The sequence below is a fragment of the Triturus cristatus genome, chromosome 1_1 (genome assembly GCF_964204655.1).
Source record: "Triturus cristatus chromosome 1_1, aTriCri1.1, whole genome shotgun sequence".
Taxonomy (NCBI): Eukaryota; Metazoa; Chordata; class Amphibia; order Caudata; family Salamandridae; genus Triturus; species Triturus cristatus.
In genome coordinates this window covers 684,751,922-684,770,407 of record NC_140579.1, presented here as the reverse complement: position 1 = coordinate 684,770,407, position 18,486 = coordinate 684,751,922, and the positions used below count along the sequence as shown (strand labels likewise).

The window sequence follows — 18,486 nt, the reverse complement described above, 5'->3', positions numbered from 1 at the left end:
CTGGTTATTTCTTTAAAAATGTCTTTTGCAGGTTTTAGAACTCCCTTCAACATTGGCAGAGTTTTGACGGTTTTCTCAGAGGAGGCGAATGTGTCCACTAAGAAATCTTCTTCTACAGTGTCAGAATGGAGTTCCACTCCATGATTGGCAGAAGCGCGTTCTATGAGGTCATAAAAGGCAGCAGTGTCCTCTGTGGGAGATGTCTTTATATTGTAAAGCTGCATGTCAGGAGTATCTGGTGCGTTACCCTGGTCGGTGGGGTCATCCCATGCCTGATCTGGGTCTTGCAAGTGATCATCAGGATCGATATCCCCAGGGTAGGTGGTATCATCCCCTATATAGTCCTCTCCTGCGTCTGCCTCTGAATGCGTAGGAGAAAAGGACGGCAGATCCTGAAGGAAGGGTTGAAAGTGTTCATGAAGCACTGGTGCGGAACCTGCCGGCAATTTGTGTTTCAGAGGAATTTTGTATGAGTCCAAGCCCTTCTCTGGCGTGATTTTCCGCTTGCGGAGTATCAACCTACCAGTGTCGGCGTCGATAAAGTGTGCCTGTGAAGGCTCGATATCGGTTTGTCCAGTGGATAGTGACTGTGTTTGGCGGACACGTGTCCGAATTTCGAACATTTTCGGTGCCGTGGGTGGCAGCAATCCAAATGTGATGTGCGCCGGCGCCGAGTGTGATTTTGCGTCCTTGTGCGTTTCGGAACCAGACGTAGGTTGGAGGGTTGCCTGGTCTCTGATGCGTTGCAACAATGCTGAGACCTGTTGCAAGGTGAACGCAGATGGCGCCTTGGAACTGATCGGCACCTTGGAGGTAAGCGTCGAAGCGGCATCCGACTTATTTCCAGTCTTTGGGTCGTCGATCCGAAGGGAGGTATCGACGCTCGTCGGAGTCGATGATTTGGCAGCCGCCGCCGTCTTCGATGTCGACGCAGACGGGTCGACCACCTTGACCTTGGTGGGTTGGGCCGTAATCTTCGGTGCCATAGGCCGAGGCGCCTTGTGGGGACCGAGGGCCTTCTTCTTAGGCTCGGCGCCGGGACCCGTCGCGGTGAGCTCGGCACCGAAATCTCGTTTGGTGCGTTCGGTGCCGATGACCTGTGCCGGCGTCGAAGGAGTGGAGGGCTTCGAGGCCTTCGATCCGATCGCAACCCGTTTCACTTTCGGTTTCGATGTAACCGGTGCGACGGACGGTTTCGGTTTCACTGAAGGGAATCCAGTCGTCTTCGATATTAATGGCTCCTGTGAAATGTTCGAGGACGGGCCTTGAGGCGGGCCGAAGAACCGTGTGACTGATCTTGGGTAAGGCCCGCAGGCGATCCCTCGACCTGAGCCTTATGACGACTTAGTCTCTCGGCCTCCGTATCGACGGGTTGGCCTAGCTCTTCCATGGAGCTATCTTCCTCGGCCCCAAGGGCCTCATTGTAGTCTCCTACCTCTTCGACGACATCTTCGCCCTCAAAGATCACCTCATCGTCGTCTTCCGATCGGGAGTCATGTTCGGAAGCGTGGCTGGAGTCTACGTCTTCTACGCTCTCGGCGTCTTCGTCCTCGGTGCTAAAGATGTTGGCCGGGGCAGGCGCCGATTGCTGTGCCTCCAATCTCGCTGCCCGTCGATTCCGGAGAGTCTTCTTCGAGCGGAACCGGGCGCAGGCCATACATTTCGACTCATCGTGATCCGGTGAGAGACATTTGTTGCATACCGGATGGACGTCGATGTGTGGGTATTTCGCGTGGCATAAAGGACATCTCTTGAAGGGAGTCCTCGATTCCATCGTCGATCGAAGTTCGATGTTCGGACCAAAGCGGATCCGAAAAACGTGAAGAAGGTGCTAAAACACAAAAACTGGTCGATACCGAACGGGAACAGTACCGACGAGATCAAAAGGCCTTTTGGCCTTAAACTAAAGTTTCCGAACTTGAGCTAAGATAAGCACATCCGAACCCAATGGCGGAAAAAAACAATCTAAGGATGGAGAGGATGCCCATGCGCACTGTAGTCCAGGGGAGGAGCCACCTATCTCGTGATACTTCGAAGACTCTTCCAGGACAACAATGTGCAATTATTCGGACCCAACACTAGGCGGCGATCTATGCACAGATATGAATTCAGCAGCCCACATGCCTCGAACCTTGGTGTAGACAAAAGTGAAAACACGACATGTCACACATCCCTGTGTGCCATGTCTCCTAACACTGCATGTGATATTTGTAAGTCACCCCCACATCAGGCTTGACAGCCCTAAGACAGGTTGCTGAATATTACATGTGGGATGATACCTGCATGAGCAGATATGCCTCTGTGCTGGTCAGTCCTATTACTGCCAGTGCAAGTGGACTGGGAAGCCATTTCAAAACATGTGCTGGACACTAGTGAAAACGAGTTCCCCAGCTACATTATGGCTTCACTGAAAATAGGAATGTTTGGTATCGGGCATCTCGCATTTGTAAACCCGGACCGATACCAGCAATGGATTTACCAATACATGCACCCAAAGGTCGCCTTAGAGGTGCCCCCTGAAAACCTACCAGCCACTGTTTTGCTCCCAGAGTGGTTTCTGCCAGCCTGCCACCCAAAACACTGTTCTGACCTCCTAGGGTGAGAGCCTATGCTTTCAGGACAGAACAAAATCCTGTCTGGGAATAGGGTGTAAAACCCCCTCCCACAGGATGATTTGTTGATTAGCCTCCCCAAACCGGCAAGCTTAAAAGTGCTTCCACCTTTGGAATGAGAGTCTGGCTCCCCTCACAGGAGAGGATGCTTTACCCATTTTCCAGTACTCCCTTGGCACCTGGACAGGTGGGAAAATTAGCTAGCCAGATAGGCCATGCCAAATTCAGGCTAGTACCACTCCTAGGGTGGACATGATTTTTCAGAAGTATTCATCTTTGCGATATACTTAAAAATTCTGGGACAGGGTTATGCCCACTTCTCACAGGAAGCGATCATATAGGGGGCGTAGTGACCCAAAGATTCAGTAGTCCATTGGCTACTACCCTACACTTACCCAAATTCAGTATTTATGGTATTCCCTGGCACCAGAGAAGCAGATCTTGATGACCTAAGAAAACAGAGGACACCAAAGAGGCACAAAAGCAGAGAAGAAGCAGCTGACCTGGTACCAGCCCCGGCAGACTGTCCGCATCCCTCGTCAAATACTGCCCTTAGTCAACTGCAGCTGTTGACTCCAGAAACTTGGGAGGACTGCCTGCTTTCGATAAAAAACAAAGACCTGCCGTGGGACAGGGGACCTGTTCCCTGCATCTTGCAGCAACTCCAAATGCACGGACTCTGAGGCCTCTGGAACAGCCAAAACTCAACACCTGAAGTCACCACTGAACCAGTCGCTCCAAACCGGGGTCAAAGTCAGCCAACTGTTCCAACATGGTCCCCCAGCCCTCCATTGTAGTTTCACTTCTCGTGGACCCCTCCGACGTCGCCTGCAGCCTCTGCACGGAGGACCCCTTAACAGCAACTGCTCCCAGTTAGGAAAAAAAACGATGCCTAAGGGCCCCTCTGCACCCGTTGTCCCTGGGCCATTGAGAAGAGCACCAAAGGTGTCCCTACATCACAAGGCCTGAGCCCCTCTGTTGGTTCAGCCGGACTGGCCTCCTAGCCAGAGCCTGCAGGCTCTTTTCGCAGAGACCAATCTCCATAGAATAACATTGGGCTCTAGACGCGGTTTTGCACCCTATACCATGCAGCCCTCGTTCCGCTGGTAGTGAACGCTTGGTGCTGCCTTGAACCTAGTCCACCACTTGCCTTAACTCCTGGAGATTGGTCCCGCAAGTCGCTGTACTACACCTGTTTGCAAAACATGTTCTTCCCTCCGTGGGATAACATTGCAGAACTTAAAAATTGCACTGTGTCCACTTTTTGAACTGAAAAAAAATTCATATTTAAAAAGTTAACTGACTATTTTTCTTGGATACCTAAACATATATAAAGATACTTGCTTTTAAAAAAAAAAACAAATTGGTGTGGATCTCCTCGAGTAGTGAGCACGGTTCCCTATAGCGGGTCACCCCGAGCGGACAGTGTCCCATTTGTAGCGCACACACACAACACATCCTGCAAGACTTTGCACCGCCACTTTTAAAATGAGGACGGCGCAAAAATTTTTAATTTCTTGGTTGCAGGAGGCAGAGCTGGAGACAACGGTGAAGAGGAGAACACAGCCGAGCATCAGGTAAGCGTCTCCCTCATGTCCTGTATGGTTAGGGAGGGCTCCGGTTCACAAGCAAGTGGCGCCTGCACTTGCTGCATTTTTTTCTTAACAGTGCGCGGCTGCGGGGCAGAGTGTGGGCCTTTGTGAAAGTATTGTTAATCGCAGCACTATCATGCGCTGCAATTAACATGAATACTTTTACAAAGGCCCACAATCTGCCCCGAAGCTGCACTCTATTAGGAAAAGGAATGCGGCAATCTAAAGAGCAACGTGTGCTTTCAGATGATTCTGAAAGAACACGTTGTGTTTGACTCTGCATTCCGTTGCTAATATTGGGCAGCTGCATGGCTGAATGTGGGCCTTTGAAATAGTTTTCATGCTAATTGCAGTGCACACAGGCGCTGCAATTAACAAGAATACTATCTCAAAGGCCCACATTCAGCACCATCAGCAAAAGGAATGCAGGGTCATACACGTCGTGTGCTTTCAGAATCATCTCAAAGCACACGTCGTGTTTGACCCTGCATTTCTTTTTCTAATAGAGCAATAGGCAGCTGCGGGGCTGAATGTGGGCCTTTGAGATAGTAATTTTGTTAATTACAGCGCTGGTGTGCATTGCAATTAAGAAGAACACTATCTCCAAGGCCCACATTGCACACGGGCGCTGCAATTAACATGAATGCTATCTCAAAGGCCCACATTCAGCCCCGCAGCCGCCCACTATTATCAAAAGGAATGTATCAAATGTAAAGCAGGACGTGTGCTTCATAGCTGCCTAGGTTTCAGATTGCCATGTAGGACAGTTTCATTTTGCAGTGCAATTATGAGTGACATTTTAAGGATCATGAGTACATAGCTGCCAAGGTTTCGTTGCTATGAGTGACATTTTCATATGGTCCAGTGTAATATGAGTGACATTTTCTGACAAGAAAAATCAACACACTAAAATTCACGGTTTAACAACTGCCACGGCAAACATCGGGCAATAATTGGGGTGCAAAAGGGGCGCACATAGCAGGGCGGCAGCGGAGTGAGACAAAAACAGCCCGACTGCAGCATAAGAGGAGAGGGTGCCTGGAGGGGTACTGTTGGCGCCCTGACAGTGGGCTGTGGGGAGCAAGATTTGAGATATAGGAAGACAGTACAATACTCACCAGTGCAGGAATAATGTTAAATGTGGTCTACGCTCCAGGTTTAGGAATGGTACTGCTAAAGGTTAAAGGGAGCACCCCTTGCATGTTAAAGTCTTTGTTCGCTCTCCGCAGGAGGGGGCACAGAGTCAGTGACTGGCGGCACAGCTCCCTGGCTCCGCAGGCATACAACTGGGACACTGATCGCCCCACTAAAGAGCTAGCTGGTTCATTTAAAAATCATACACTCATGATTAGATATAGATTAGGCTGAAGTCGGGAATGTTTTCAACTCCAAGGCATATTTTTTTGCTAAATACCATGAGCTTAAGTATGCATATTTATTAAAAGCATGCATCTTAAAAGTGCGCACACTTACCAAAAAGCACCGACGTGCCTATTTTACCACAGCTTTGCTCTCTTTCAAATCATAGAAACCAGAGTCCGCCTGGCCACAACGAATGACTCCCTTGGCAAACGTGACACCCGGGCTGCATTCAGACTCAGCAGCTGCACAGTGCGTGCTTTGGGCTCCAGTGTCTGCCATGGGTCAGTGGGGTTGGGTCCCGGCGGTGGCAGAGATCATTCATGATTATGTTCAAATTACCACGCTGCGATGTAAGCAATGCCCTGGCATTGCCACAGCCTCCCACAAACTTTACATGACATCCTGCGTAATGCAGCGCACAGCCATGAGGATTACTTCCTATTTTAATTAATACATTGTAGCCAGAAGCCCGCAAAGCCTACCAGGAGCAGCGCCCTCGCACAGGTGTGCTGCCACTCCAGTTTCAGTATAGAGGCGCTATGGCTTGACAGCCAAGGCAGGCGCTATATGCCTATTGTGCGTGAATTTGCATTTCAGTGCGGACCACCATACTGATATGCGTTAGTCTAACGCCTGAGGCGTGGTACTTGGCAGGGCTGTGTGCAACACTTTCTTGCCAGCAAAATCAAGCCATAAAGAGGAGGGAAACGTATATAGAAATTACATGCATAGCTGTCAAGGTTTCATATTGCTCGGTGTGACCTTTCCATAATTTCAGTGCAAATATTAGTGACATTTCAACTATGAGTGACGCTTTCTTTCCAGCAAAAGATAGCAGGCAAGTTTAATTTTCCATGTGTGACATTTTCATATTTTCCTTGTGTTTGTGTGACATTTCTATTCTTATGTCTGATGCGTCTTCATATTTTGTTTCCCAACAAAATTTTGATCCATAACCAATATAACAGTGAACTAATTTACATAGTCTTAAATCCCTATTAGCACTGCACCTTAAACTGTAGAACTTGTGATTTCACATCTGGTTTTAGTGTTCGTTGCCTTTGTATACTTTACAAAGCTTGTATTGCATTTCATGAGGTTTCCTTTTTACATATAAAATTGTTCTGAAATTACGAAAGGCATCTACATAACACTTCAAATATACCCAACAGTGACCGATTCCTTTGCAATACAAGGTGTTGCAGGATTTTCTTTGAAAAAGACATCTTCACATCTACCTTCAATAACCACTGTTCAACTACTAACACTTGAACATGAGTGATCACTGGTACTAGACAGCAATTAAAAGGTGTGAACCTTTTATCGCTCACAAATGTACAGATTCAAGAATAATCTCAATTAAGCAAAACAAACTAATATGAACAGAGAACTACAATAAATCACAATAGACTCTTTCCTTTCTGAAATCCGCCACTCTTTTAACATTTTCCATTTTAATGGGATCAAGCACAACAAATACCCTTTCCTGATAGTGTCTCGGGACAGAATTGTGTCAAAGGTAATTTACTGTATTATTGCTTGAAATGGTGTTCTTGTTGTTGTAAAAACTTTATTTCGGCCATTCAGGCCATAAAAGTGCATAAAATACACAATTCCCAAGTGTATACACAACTTATACAACAATTGAAAGGGTGTTCTAACTTTAACCAAACACTGTGTAAGGCACCTCATTGACAAGCTGGGTGATGCCGGGTCAGTCTCCTTGTAATTACTACACACTCCTTTTGCATTGCAAGCCAACGCGCAGGGCAGTATTGGAACACGGTTTTATGCAACTCCGTGTTTAAGCTCAGTAGTTTTAGGAGCGGGAAAATAAGAAAAGGCGCCGGGGTCTTTGTGAGGCTAAACCCAGTGCTTGCACTTTGTGTATTTAAAGGCTTCTCCAAGCTGCCCACATCCAGATTCATCTAGTGCCACAACCATGTGTAATGTATATTTGTGATCTTGTATCGGCTCCCAACATTTCCCAACCCTATGAACAGTGCTCGAGTTGAGGATCTTTAGCAAAATCTTATTAAGGTACCATTGTTTGAGTCCTATGCTTTTCTAAACCCAAAGTGTACTTGCCTGTGTAACCAATTCATGTCGTGGCGTGTGCATCTAAATTGAAAACCTGCTTTTAGACCCGTCATGTGGCGCTACAGGTGTGGAAATGCACCGTCCTTTCACTTTAAGCAAAAATTTGGAGTGATATTTGGCACTGCACTCACGCGTGGCCTGGTTCCCAGCGCACATAGCCTGGGCTGCAGTGCACAGAGACCTTACACTGCCGCACACAGAGGAAAAAAATTAAAGGAAACATTGGTTGTATCATTTATTGATCACTGTGTGTATTTGAAGATGTCATGCACTCCTCTAAGTATAAGTCTGCTCGACCACACTACCCCTAGTAGAGCACCTCAGGATTGCTTGAGCAAGCCCCTGTGTCCACTCATAATGGAGCTCTTGGACTCTTTACACTGTATATCAGATTGATGTATCACATAAAGAGCCAGCTTCCTACACATAGACTTTTCAGAACTCATTGGTATAAAGATACAGCAGTGCTTTTCTAATCTGGGTGAAGGATTGTGGTAACAAAGAAAGAACTACAGTCAGTGCTATGGAACAGTGCGAGTTAACAGCCAAATCAACAGTGGGATGCCTATGAAACAAAACAACAGTTCTCCCAAAAGAAAGACTTGCAAAACATAGCATCAAGCACTGGTCATAGCGTCATTCATTCTAACACCTGTGAAACATGCAACCATTGCAAATCCAGACAGGATCTACCAACAGAAGTCTCAATGAAGCCTAGATATTTGTGGAAAACCTTAAATCTGGTGATAAAATATTTATCGGTCAAAGAGAAACCAAAGTATCCAGTTTTTGGGGAGTATTTCATGCTTCCCCCAAAAATTATAAGGTGAGCTTTTGGCTGCAGGGTAAAACAGTGACCACTGCAGGCTCTTAATGCTTGCTGAAAGATTAATGAGGCTTACAGAAAATATGAACATCAACAAAATGCAGAAATAAACAAAGCAGTCACACCAAGAGGCCCACAAGGAACAGGAGGCAAGAGAAAGGTCATAGGGAGAAAGTAAGAGTTGGTGAGTAGGTAAATTAAGATTAGAGGAAGGGGGATGGGACAGTAAAGAGGGGGAAAGGGGGACAAACAGTGCACAGGGGATGAGGAAAAAGATATTGTAGGAAGCAGGAATACAATAAGGGAGAGGGAAAGAAGATAGTAGAAAACAAGTTACTTACCTGTAACTGTAGTTCTCCAGTATTGGAGCCTTCATAGATTCACATGCCTGAATCATTCCCCGTTGTCGAGACGGGAGTCTCCGGTACATAAAAAAGCATTGCTTAGTAGTATAGCATACTGAAAAAGGCCTAGGCCCATTTTCCTTTGCAACCCATAACCTTCGTTATGTAAAAAAGGACTAAACTTGTGTCTGAACCAATCAGAGACTCTAACCCTAAAGAACTCTCCTGAGAGAACCTTCTGCCCCTCAGATTTTTGTGCACTTGTGCAATAACACTCTTTGTGCTAAATCCGAGGTGAGACTCTCAGGGGAGGAGGGTGGGTTGCATGTGAATCTATGAAAGCTCCAATACTGAAGAACTACAGTTACAGGTAAGTAACTTGTTTTCTTACTCCAGTATTGGAGCTTTCATAGATTCACATGCCTGAATCAGAATAGCGAGCAGTAAATAAATTCACATTTTTTGTTACCCAAGACCTGAAACAAGGGAGCATATATAGTGTGAAAAACGGTATCTCTACACCAAAACACACATATCAAAAATACTTTGCAAATTGCATCCAATACAATAAACAACAATAACATGTGCAAATGTAGATAATAAAGGAAGGAGGGATGGTAAAGAAGGCTCACCGTTACTGGATAAGGTTCCTCAGCACCGCTTCTCCCACCGCCACATCTCTTCCTGTGGCTGCATCCAAGCAATAATGCCTGGTGAAGGTGTGCATACTCGTCCAGGTCGCTGCCCTGCAGATATCCTGGATCGGCACTCCCGCAAATAAAGCAGTAGAGGTGGACACTGCTCTTGTGGAATGGGCACGGACTCGTGCATTCAGAGGTCGTCCAGCTGCCTGATGACAATACTCTATCGCACTGGAAATCCATCTGGCAATTCCCCTTTTTGACAAAGGGAAACCCTTCCTGGGTGCACTGAAGGCAACAAAAAGTTGTGAAGACTTGCGGAAAGGCTTAGTTTTTTGCAAATAGAATTTTAGACAGCGTTGGACATCCAGCGAGAGGAGGGCTTTTTCCGCCACTGTTGTTGGTTGAGGAAAGAATCGTTTGAGAATTAGAGGCTCATTTAAATGAAAATCAGTTGGTACTTTTGGAATGAATTTTGGATTAGTCCTGAGTATCATTCTGTCCTCTTTGAATTGTAAGAAAGGGTCTTGGATCGTGAGAGCCTGTATTTTCCCCACTCTCCTGGCTGAAGTGAGCGCGATGAGAAGCGCAACTTTCCACGCCAGGAATTTAAGATCTGCCCTGTGTATTGGCTCGAAGGGCTGCTTCATTAACTGGGAAAGTACAATGTTCAATCGCCAGAGAGGTGGTGGAGGCTTTATTGGAGGGAAAACCCGGAACAATCCCTTCATAAATTGTTTGATGACTCTAGCGGACCACAGAGATGGCCCAGAGGCAGTCCTTCTGTAGCGTGATATTGTGACTAGGTGTACCTTTATAGATGCACGAGCCAAACCAGACTTTGCCAAAAGCAAGATGTATGGAATAATTTCGTGCGCTGCCGAGTTCAGAGGATGAATGTTACACCTTTTGCACCATAAACAGAATCTCTTCCACTTCATCCTGTATGTTTTGTTCGTACTGTCCGCTCTGGCTCTAGATAGTATGTCCCTGCACTCCGTTGGGATGTTCAGATGTTGAAATTCACAGTATTCAGGAGCCAGGCTACTAAGTGCAGCGATTTCGGATCCGGATGAAGTACTTCCCCCTGGAACATCGTCAAGAGGGACGGTATCGGCTGGATGCGAATCGGGCGTTCCTCCGACAATAGTAGGAACTCCACGAACCAATGTTGCCTGGGCCACCATGGTGCTATCAGGATTATCCTGCATGGTTCTTTTTTGATCTTCATAAGAATCCGCAGCAGGAGGGAAATTGGAGGAAAGGCGTAGGCAAAGATGCCTGACCATGCCATCAAAAACGCATTCCCCCAAGATGCCCGTTGGGGAAGCCAGTTTGCGAAGAACTGGCATTTTTTGTTCTCCATTGTTGCAAAGAGGTCTACTGTCGGTTTTCCCCATCTTTGGAAGATGATGTTTAAACTCCCTTGGCCTATCTCCCATTCGTGGCAGGTGGATTGGAGCCTGCTGAGAGTATCCGCCTTGATGTTCTGATCTCCTGGAAGATGTTCCGCTGTAATAGATATTTTGCGTTGCAGAGCCCATTCCCATATCCGCTGGGCTTCTTGAGAAAAGGAGAGTGATCTTGTTCCTCCCAGTTTGTTCAAATAGTGCATTGCTGTTGTGTTGTCTGTTCTTATCAACACGGCTGATCTTTGAATCCTTGGTAGGAACGCTAACAATGCTAAGCGGACGGCCCCGAGTTCCAAGAGGTTGATATGCATTTGCTGTTCGTGCAACTTCCGCGACCGCTGACTTGGAGGTCCTAAAGAAGCGCTCCCCAGCCTTCCAAGGACGCCTCTGTCGTAATCCCTAATGGGGCTGGTTGAGTAAGGAATGAAAGACCCTGCGAGATGTTCCGCTTTCGGGTCCACCATGTTAGCGCGTGGACCATGGTCGGCGTTACCCTGAGTACATCGTCGAAGGATCCTTCTGCCTGATGCCATTGAAGACCCAGCTGCTCTTGCAATGGACGCATCCTTAGCCTGCAGAATGGTACAAGGGGGATGCAAGATGACATCGTTGCTAGCAATGATTTGTACTTGCGTACTGAAAGACTTTCTTTTTTATAAAAGCCTGGGCTAGAGATATTATTCCCAGCTGTCTTTCCTTGGAGGGGAACGCTTTGTTTACCTCTGTATCCAGAATTGCTCCCAAGAAGGTGATGTTTCTTGTCGGTTGAAGAGATGATTTTTCTTCCTTTAAGGTCAGACTTAATCTGGCATACAGTTCCACGCAAGCCCTTGTTGACAACCGGGCCGACGCTGCTGATGGTGCTTTGACTAACCAGTCGTCGAGGTAAGGAAATACTTGGTGTTTCTGCTTCCTTAGAACCGCTGCCACTGGAGCCAGGCATTTCGTAAAAATTCTCGGGGATGACTTCAGGCCAAAAGGCAGTACCTTGAATTGGTAGTGTTCTCCGGCCACCATGAAACGAAGGTACTGCCTGTGGGAAGGATAGATGGGGATGTGAAAGTACGCATCCTGTAGGTCCAATTTGGTCATATGATCCCCTGGGTTTAATAGCAGCAGAATATCTTGGCGGGAAATCACTCTGAAGGATTGTTTCTTGAGGTAAATGTTGAAGGACCTGAGGTCCAAAAAAGGGCGCCATTGGAGAATGTTTTTCTTGACTAGGAAAAACCGGGAATAAAATCCCCTTCCTCTTTGGGAATTCGGTACCGGTTCTATTGCTCCCTTTCGGAGCTTTGTCCGAATTTCTTGACGCATCTGATGTAAGTATTTGACCTCTTGATGCTTTGGCGATGTACAAGGGGGCGTTTGTAGAAGCTCTAGAGTGTGTCCAAATTGTATTATGTTGAGGACCCATTGGTTCGTAGTTATTTGCTGCCAATTTTGAAGATAAGAAATTCTTCCACCCAGGTGAACATGCGACAATAGAGGAATAGGTGTAGCCGGATTCAGGACATCGTCATTGTCGACGAGTATTGTCCTTCCCCTGACGACCTCCTCGACCTCTAGGAGTAGATTTTGTGAAACCTCCTGTCTGTCGCTGCGCATACTGTTGACGGTATGGCTGAGATGAGGTGGAATAAGAAGTATACCTGCCCTGTTGGTAACCACCCTCTATAGGAGGATTGGCCTCTACCTCTTGAGCCTCGAAAAGGAACTTTCCTATACTGCAGCGTTCCCAGTGATTTTGCGGTTTCTGTATCTTTTTTGATACTCTGCAATGCCTCGTCAATGTGCTTCCCGAACAAATCCTCTCCATTGAAGGGAAGGTCCAAGATTTTATTCTTGACTTCGGGCCTAAAAGCTGTTGCTCTCAGCCATCCTTATCGGTATAAGACTGCCGCTCCCCCCAAAGATCTGAAGGCTGTTGTCGCAATGTCCATTGCGCAATCTATGACTTCAGCCGAAGTCCTTTCACCTTCCTGGTGGATTTTCCTGGCTTCCTGTCTGTCAGCCTCTGGAATGCTGTCTATGCAAGGCGAGAGGTCACACCACATTTGTCTATCATACCTGCCCAGGATGGCCAGGGCATTAGCCGCCTTAACTAGAAGGGCAGACATGGAAGAAAATTTCTTCCCCGCATTGTCTAAGCGCCTGCCCTCTCTGTCGGGAGGTGTCGTAATTGGAGCTGATGGATTCCTTGATTTTTGCTGAGCCACCTGGGTTATAACGGAGTCCGGCTTAGAAGACAAGCTGGCGCATCCAAGGGCGCTTTATATTTCTTGTCCAGTCTGGCGAGTACTGAGTAACCGTTGCCGGTGTTTTCATGACCTTGAGACCTTCTTCCCATAAATGACTGACAATCGGGAGAGATCGAACTATCTTGCGATACGGCTCCTTGAAATCATACAAGAAGCATTCTGTTTTGTCAGATGACATGGTGAGCGCAAATCTCTGTGCAGCTCTCTCCATTAGATTATGGAACCCCCCCCCCCGATGTCCTCCGGAGGAGAGTCGACAGGTCTTGGTGAAGGAGATGAAGGGGACGGAATGAGATAATCATCCCATTCTTTGCTAGGGTCTGTTATCTCCCCCTCTTCCTGTTCATCATCATCAGAGGTCTCTGAAGCTGGTTGTGGTAATGGTGATCTAGGCAAGGAATCAGGTAAAACCTCCTGCCGTCGCACTGGCGTACATGGAATAGAGTGTGATGTAATCACTGGTATTCTTTGGGAAGTATGAGGTAAAGGATGCCTCCTTTTATAGTCATCCAACATAAACTGCAAATCCGTAAGCAGTGAAGATGGACCACTCACCATTTCCTCTTGATGGTGTTGCTGGGGATGATCTTGGAACCCCCCCATATTCATCCTCCCAGTCATCTTCTTGGCATTTTACATGTAATTGCGAGGGGCTACTGGCGTAGCCAAAGGGACCGTCATGATCCTCCTCCTGTGAGTCTTCTTCCTCTAACAGGTGGGATGGTACTAGAGGCGTTACCTTGCTTGGAGATGTAATATCTGGGGTAATCCTCCTCTTCCTGGTAAAATCCCGTTTTTCTGGGGTCTTGCCGTCGAAATCACCGACAAAACAGTCTTCGCCAATGCTGCCGTGCACGCTGCCGCTACCGACGTTGTTGTCGCCATCGACGATCCTGTTGTCACTGTCGTCGACGATCCCGTCGACGACGTAGTCATGGTAGTCGTCGTCGTCGCTCTCGTCGTCGACACTGCCGTCAACGGCGAAAGTATAGGTTTAATTGTGATTTTTACCTCACTTTTCTTCGTCGACGACGCTACTTTCTTCATCGACGACGTAGATTTTCCCAATTTTTATTCAGGAGGTGTAGAGGCTGGCTTCTTAATTGAATGTTTAATCTTAAGGGGTGATTTTGAGGGCTCTGAACTCGTCCTCTTTGAATGTTTTACCCCTGAAGCATGACCCTTGCTCTCCTTTTCTATACTTAGAGGAGATTTTGAGGGACTGCGCTCTGAAGACCCAATCGTGGTCTTTTTAAGAGCCTTCTCAGGTCTTTCCCCTGAGAAGAACTGCCTCTTTTCTGAGATCTCCTTGAAGTTGTCGACGCCTCATCACTGTCACTAGATACGACATCCTTCCTAGTCTTAAATTTTTGGAGCCAAATTAACAGCCTTCCTTCATGATCCCTCAGTGTCTTATTAGAAAAAGTACAACATACCTTACATTCCTTTGCCTGATGGTGTGGGTAAAGGCAGTATATGCAATCCTCATGAGGGTCGTCTGTATATAACCTTTTCTTTGAACAGGTGGCGCAGGCTCTAAATAAACCCTTCCACTTCTTGTCAGCCATTCTCCAGAAGTTGGTGAGGAAAAACCAGTTGAATAAATTCTTGAATCTAAAACCAAACTGTAGAATTTGAGCAGAGCTCAAAGGAGACTCCCTAGCACAACGTGCGGTAGAAAATCTGAGGGGCAGAAGGTTCTCTCAGGAGGGTTCTAGAGGGTGAGAGGCTGATTGGTTCAGACACAAGTTTAGTCCTTTTATACATAACGAAGGTTATGGGCTGCAAAGGGAAATGGGCCTAGGCATTTTTTCAGTATGCTATACTACTAAGCAAAGCTTTTTTATGTACCGGAGACTCCCGTCTCGACGACGGGGAATGATTCAGGCATGTGAATCAATGAAAGGTCCAATACTGGAGTAATAGGGAAAGACAGCAATGTACAGAAAGCAGTTGGAATGTGAAGCTTTTCTTGAATACACTAGACTGTGCACGCTCTATAGAAGCTCACCGATTTTGCAAGTATGAGAGCATCATTCATGAGGTCGACAAGTGGAGTCTTGCTGTGGACATTGTAGAAGGAGTAGGCAGCTTTCAGGCTCTTGTGAGTTGGGTGGTTCATGATAGTGGACGGCAGGGTGTAGAAGCTGATGAAATCAGTCACATCGCCATCAGGTGTCTAGACTCCCAAAAACAGAAGGGACAACACGTTAAATAACAAATAACAGGGACTGGCATACAGATGCTGGCAGGTAGAAGTGCTTAAGAGCATATGGGAAGCACAAAGGCTTAACTGCAGGCTTTTTGGTGGAGAGATGAACAAGGCACTTATGTTTGTTAATACTATTTCAGGTAGATATTTCATCAAAGATCATATTCCACACCCTTTAAATATATATCGCTACATGCCAGTTTAGATCCAGATAATTTCAACAGCAGTGATCCCAAGCATTCCAGAAGGAGGAATCATGCAGGGCCCCGCTCAGGCTTCACACTGCCCCAAACTTGACAGAACTGAGCCACATAAGTGCCGCCCTTGCTCGCTGATACCAGTTTATTGGCTCCTCCATTTCGCATCCTTATACATAGAGTGAAGAACAATTATTGGTGAACATGTACTGCTGAACTGTAACTTCAGACATTTTTAAGATGTTAAAGAAGCAACTCCACAGAACGGTGAGGTGGGAGAGCAGAGAAGAATCTGTGGTTAGATAGAGCATCCATCAGATAAAGTGTTGCCAAAAAGTAAGTAACTTGTTCTTCTGCTGGCTACTTCTAAAGACAGACTGCTCACCTTTAGAACTTAGAAGAGAGGGGGTCTGAATTTGCCATTCCACAGATAGTCATTTAATGAGCAAAGATCAAAATTGGTCAGAGGCCCCAGTCCTATTTTGGGCCAAGGAAGTTGCATGAATAGCATCACTCGTATTTCTCGGAGTCAGGCACCCATTCAACTAGAGAGAAAAGTATTTACCTCGGGCATCAGGACTGTCAAATGCTGCTCTGAAACACATTCTGGCATGGGAGAAAGATGGGGCAGGGAAGAAATGAAGGGTAGTGTGCAGACCCTTTGAATAACCTGTAAGACCAATTTATCTGATGTTATGTATTTTAAGCCATGGAAGAAATGTGGAATCCCACCAGCCTGACAGGACCACTTAAGGACAAGTTATAACAGCTTCTTATCCATTGTAGCAAGGGAGCAGGAATTTGAGGACTATTGGAGCCTGCTGCCCTGTGTGATATCTGCTAGAGCATGAGACTGTATTTGTTGCAAAACTTTCAGTCAGGACTATAGTCCAAGCACCAAAGGCACACCTTGTGTGGCTCCATGACTTGTATCTGCTTCCTGCATTCTCTGCACACATTGAAGCCTGTAGTTTTAGTGGCAATATGATTCCCTATCACTCGGTCTGCAAGCTTTGGAGTCAATAAATAGTTGGGAGTGGAACCCTGGATTTGCGTCGGAAGGCGTGAAAAGAAAAGAAGTGAAGTATGCATGCAGGCATTACACTTGTATACAGCTCTAATCCGTCACGTTCGTGGTAGTTTAAAGACTACATGGAGCCGCACGATGCCACCTGCCGGAGCATGGGAGCTCTTTTGTTGAAACTCTGCAGATGAGGTGTGTCACCTGGGGATATTCTAAAGGTGAGGTATCTGCAGTTAGAAATATCCATCAAAAAGGTCTAGTGTCAGAACTAAGCAAAATCCATGTCTCTGCACTGCACCTTTTTTGGAGGTTAACCTGGTGTGAGGTGTCATCAACCGGGGCCAGGGAGGAGTGACGATTGGGTAGACCTGTGAACATGGGGGCAAACCAGAATTTTTTTTGAAAGAAAGCTCTTTTCACAATCCCTGTGTCGACACTGCTGGTCTAGTTAGGCATCAAATACCCTGTCCCAATACTGTAGGCTTAAGGAACTACAGCCCAGCAGACCCAGCATGGTTGACCAAGGTGCCAGCAGGAAATGACTGGACATGTCCAAAATATTTATTTTACGTTTCTTTAAAATATTGTGCTGTCTTTCTACAATAGAAACATTTTTATATGGTACTGCTGTACCTGAATCAGGGGTTTGTGCGCTTTAGAGTGAAGAAATCAGTCTCACACGTCTTTAGGAAGAGGTGTGGCGCCGCGGCCAGGGCGACTGACTCCGGAATCTGGGGATCACGGTTCGATCCCCGGCACCAGATTAGCCCAGCACCATGTGACTCTGGGCAATAGCTTGCTTAATCTTCCCGACGGCCCCCAGCGCCTAGAGACCCTTACGGGTGATTGTTTGCGCTTTACAAATGTGGATTATTATAATGTACGAGTCCATGGAGAACATAGCAGAGTATGGTTAACTGCTAGCATGATACTGTTGTAACAACTACTGTTGCTACTATTGTATAGCTGTACTTTATTACTGCAGTAATCAACATTTGTCGAATTTGAAATGCCAAAATTAAATAAAGGAGAGTAAAGAAATCTAATAGGAGAATAAAGTCTGAGGCAGGAGGGCAAAAATGAGGAGAGGCGATTTGAGACGGAAGTTAGGAGTTTAGTTATTGGGTGAACGAACAAGTTACTTACCTTCGGTAACTATGTATCTGTAAGAAACATTAGTTAGATTCCTCACCTTAGAATATCCCCAGGCGTCAGACTGGATTCGGAAGATTTTTGTAGCAATACCCCTTGCGCGTCGGTAGGCGTCGTCTGCGGCTCCGCGTCCGTCGTTGGCGTCGTGCGCCGGAATGACGTCGGAGTACTTAGACGCCGCCCTCGCGCGCTGACGTCAGTTCTTGTACATAGCTTTCCGCGCCAGGAACGCAGAGCCATGCAAGAGGCCGACACTGGTGCCAAAAAATCTAGGGCCCTAAAAAGGATAGCCTTAACCCTAGATGTCAGGTCGCAGAACAGGGAGGATGGGTGGGTTGGTGAGGAATCTAACTAACTAATGTTTCTTACAGATACATCGTTACCGAAGGTAAGTAACTTGTTCATCTGAAAGAAACACGTTAGTTAGATTCCTCACCTTAGAATAGATACCCAAGCAATACCAACTCCGGTGGTGGGTCTGCGAACCAAGATCACACCAGAAAGTCCTGGAGGACAGAACGGCCAAAGAAGCCATCCCTCCGGACTTGGCTGTCTAGGCAATAGTGCCTGGCAAACGTGTGCAGCGAAGCCCACGTCGCCGCCTGACAGATGTCCTGCAAAGGGACTCCCCGTCCCAAAGCAGTAGAAGCCGCTGTGGCCCGAGTAGAAAGGGCTCGCAGCCCAACAGGAGGGACGTTTTTTGCCAAGGAATAACAGATTTTTATACACAAAACGACCCACCGGGAGATGG

At 46.8% G+C, this 18,486-nt stretch overlaps 1 protein-coding gene across 5 annotated transcripts in view; it reads right to left on the bottom strand.

Moving 5' to 3' along the window:
* Window positions 1-18,486, bottom strand: part of NMT1 (N-myristoyltransferase 1) — a 413,873-nt gene that overhangs the window by 14,296 nt on the left and 381,091 nt on the right. For all 5 annotated transcript variants that reach the window (XM_085647087.1, XM_085647088.1, XM_085647086.1 and 2 more), the window contains one exon: window positions 15,162-15,329. In XM_085647087.1, the coding sequence (XP_085503213.1) occupies window positions 15,162-15,329 (168 nt within the window). The remainder of the gene's footprint in view (window positions 1-15,161; window positions 15,330-18,486) is intronic.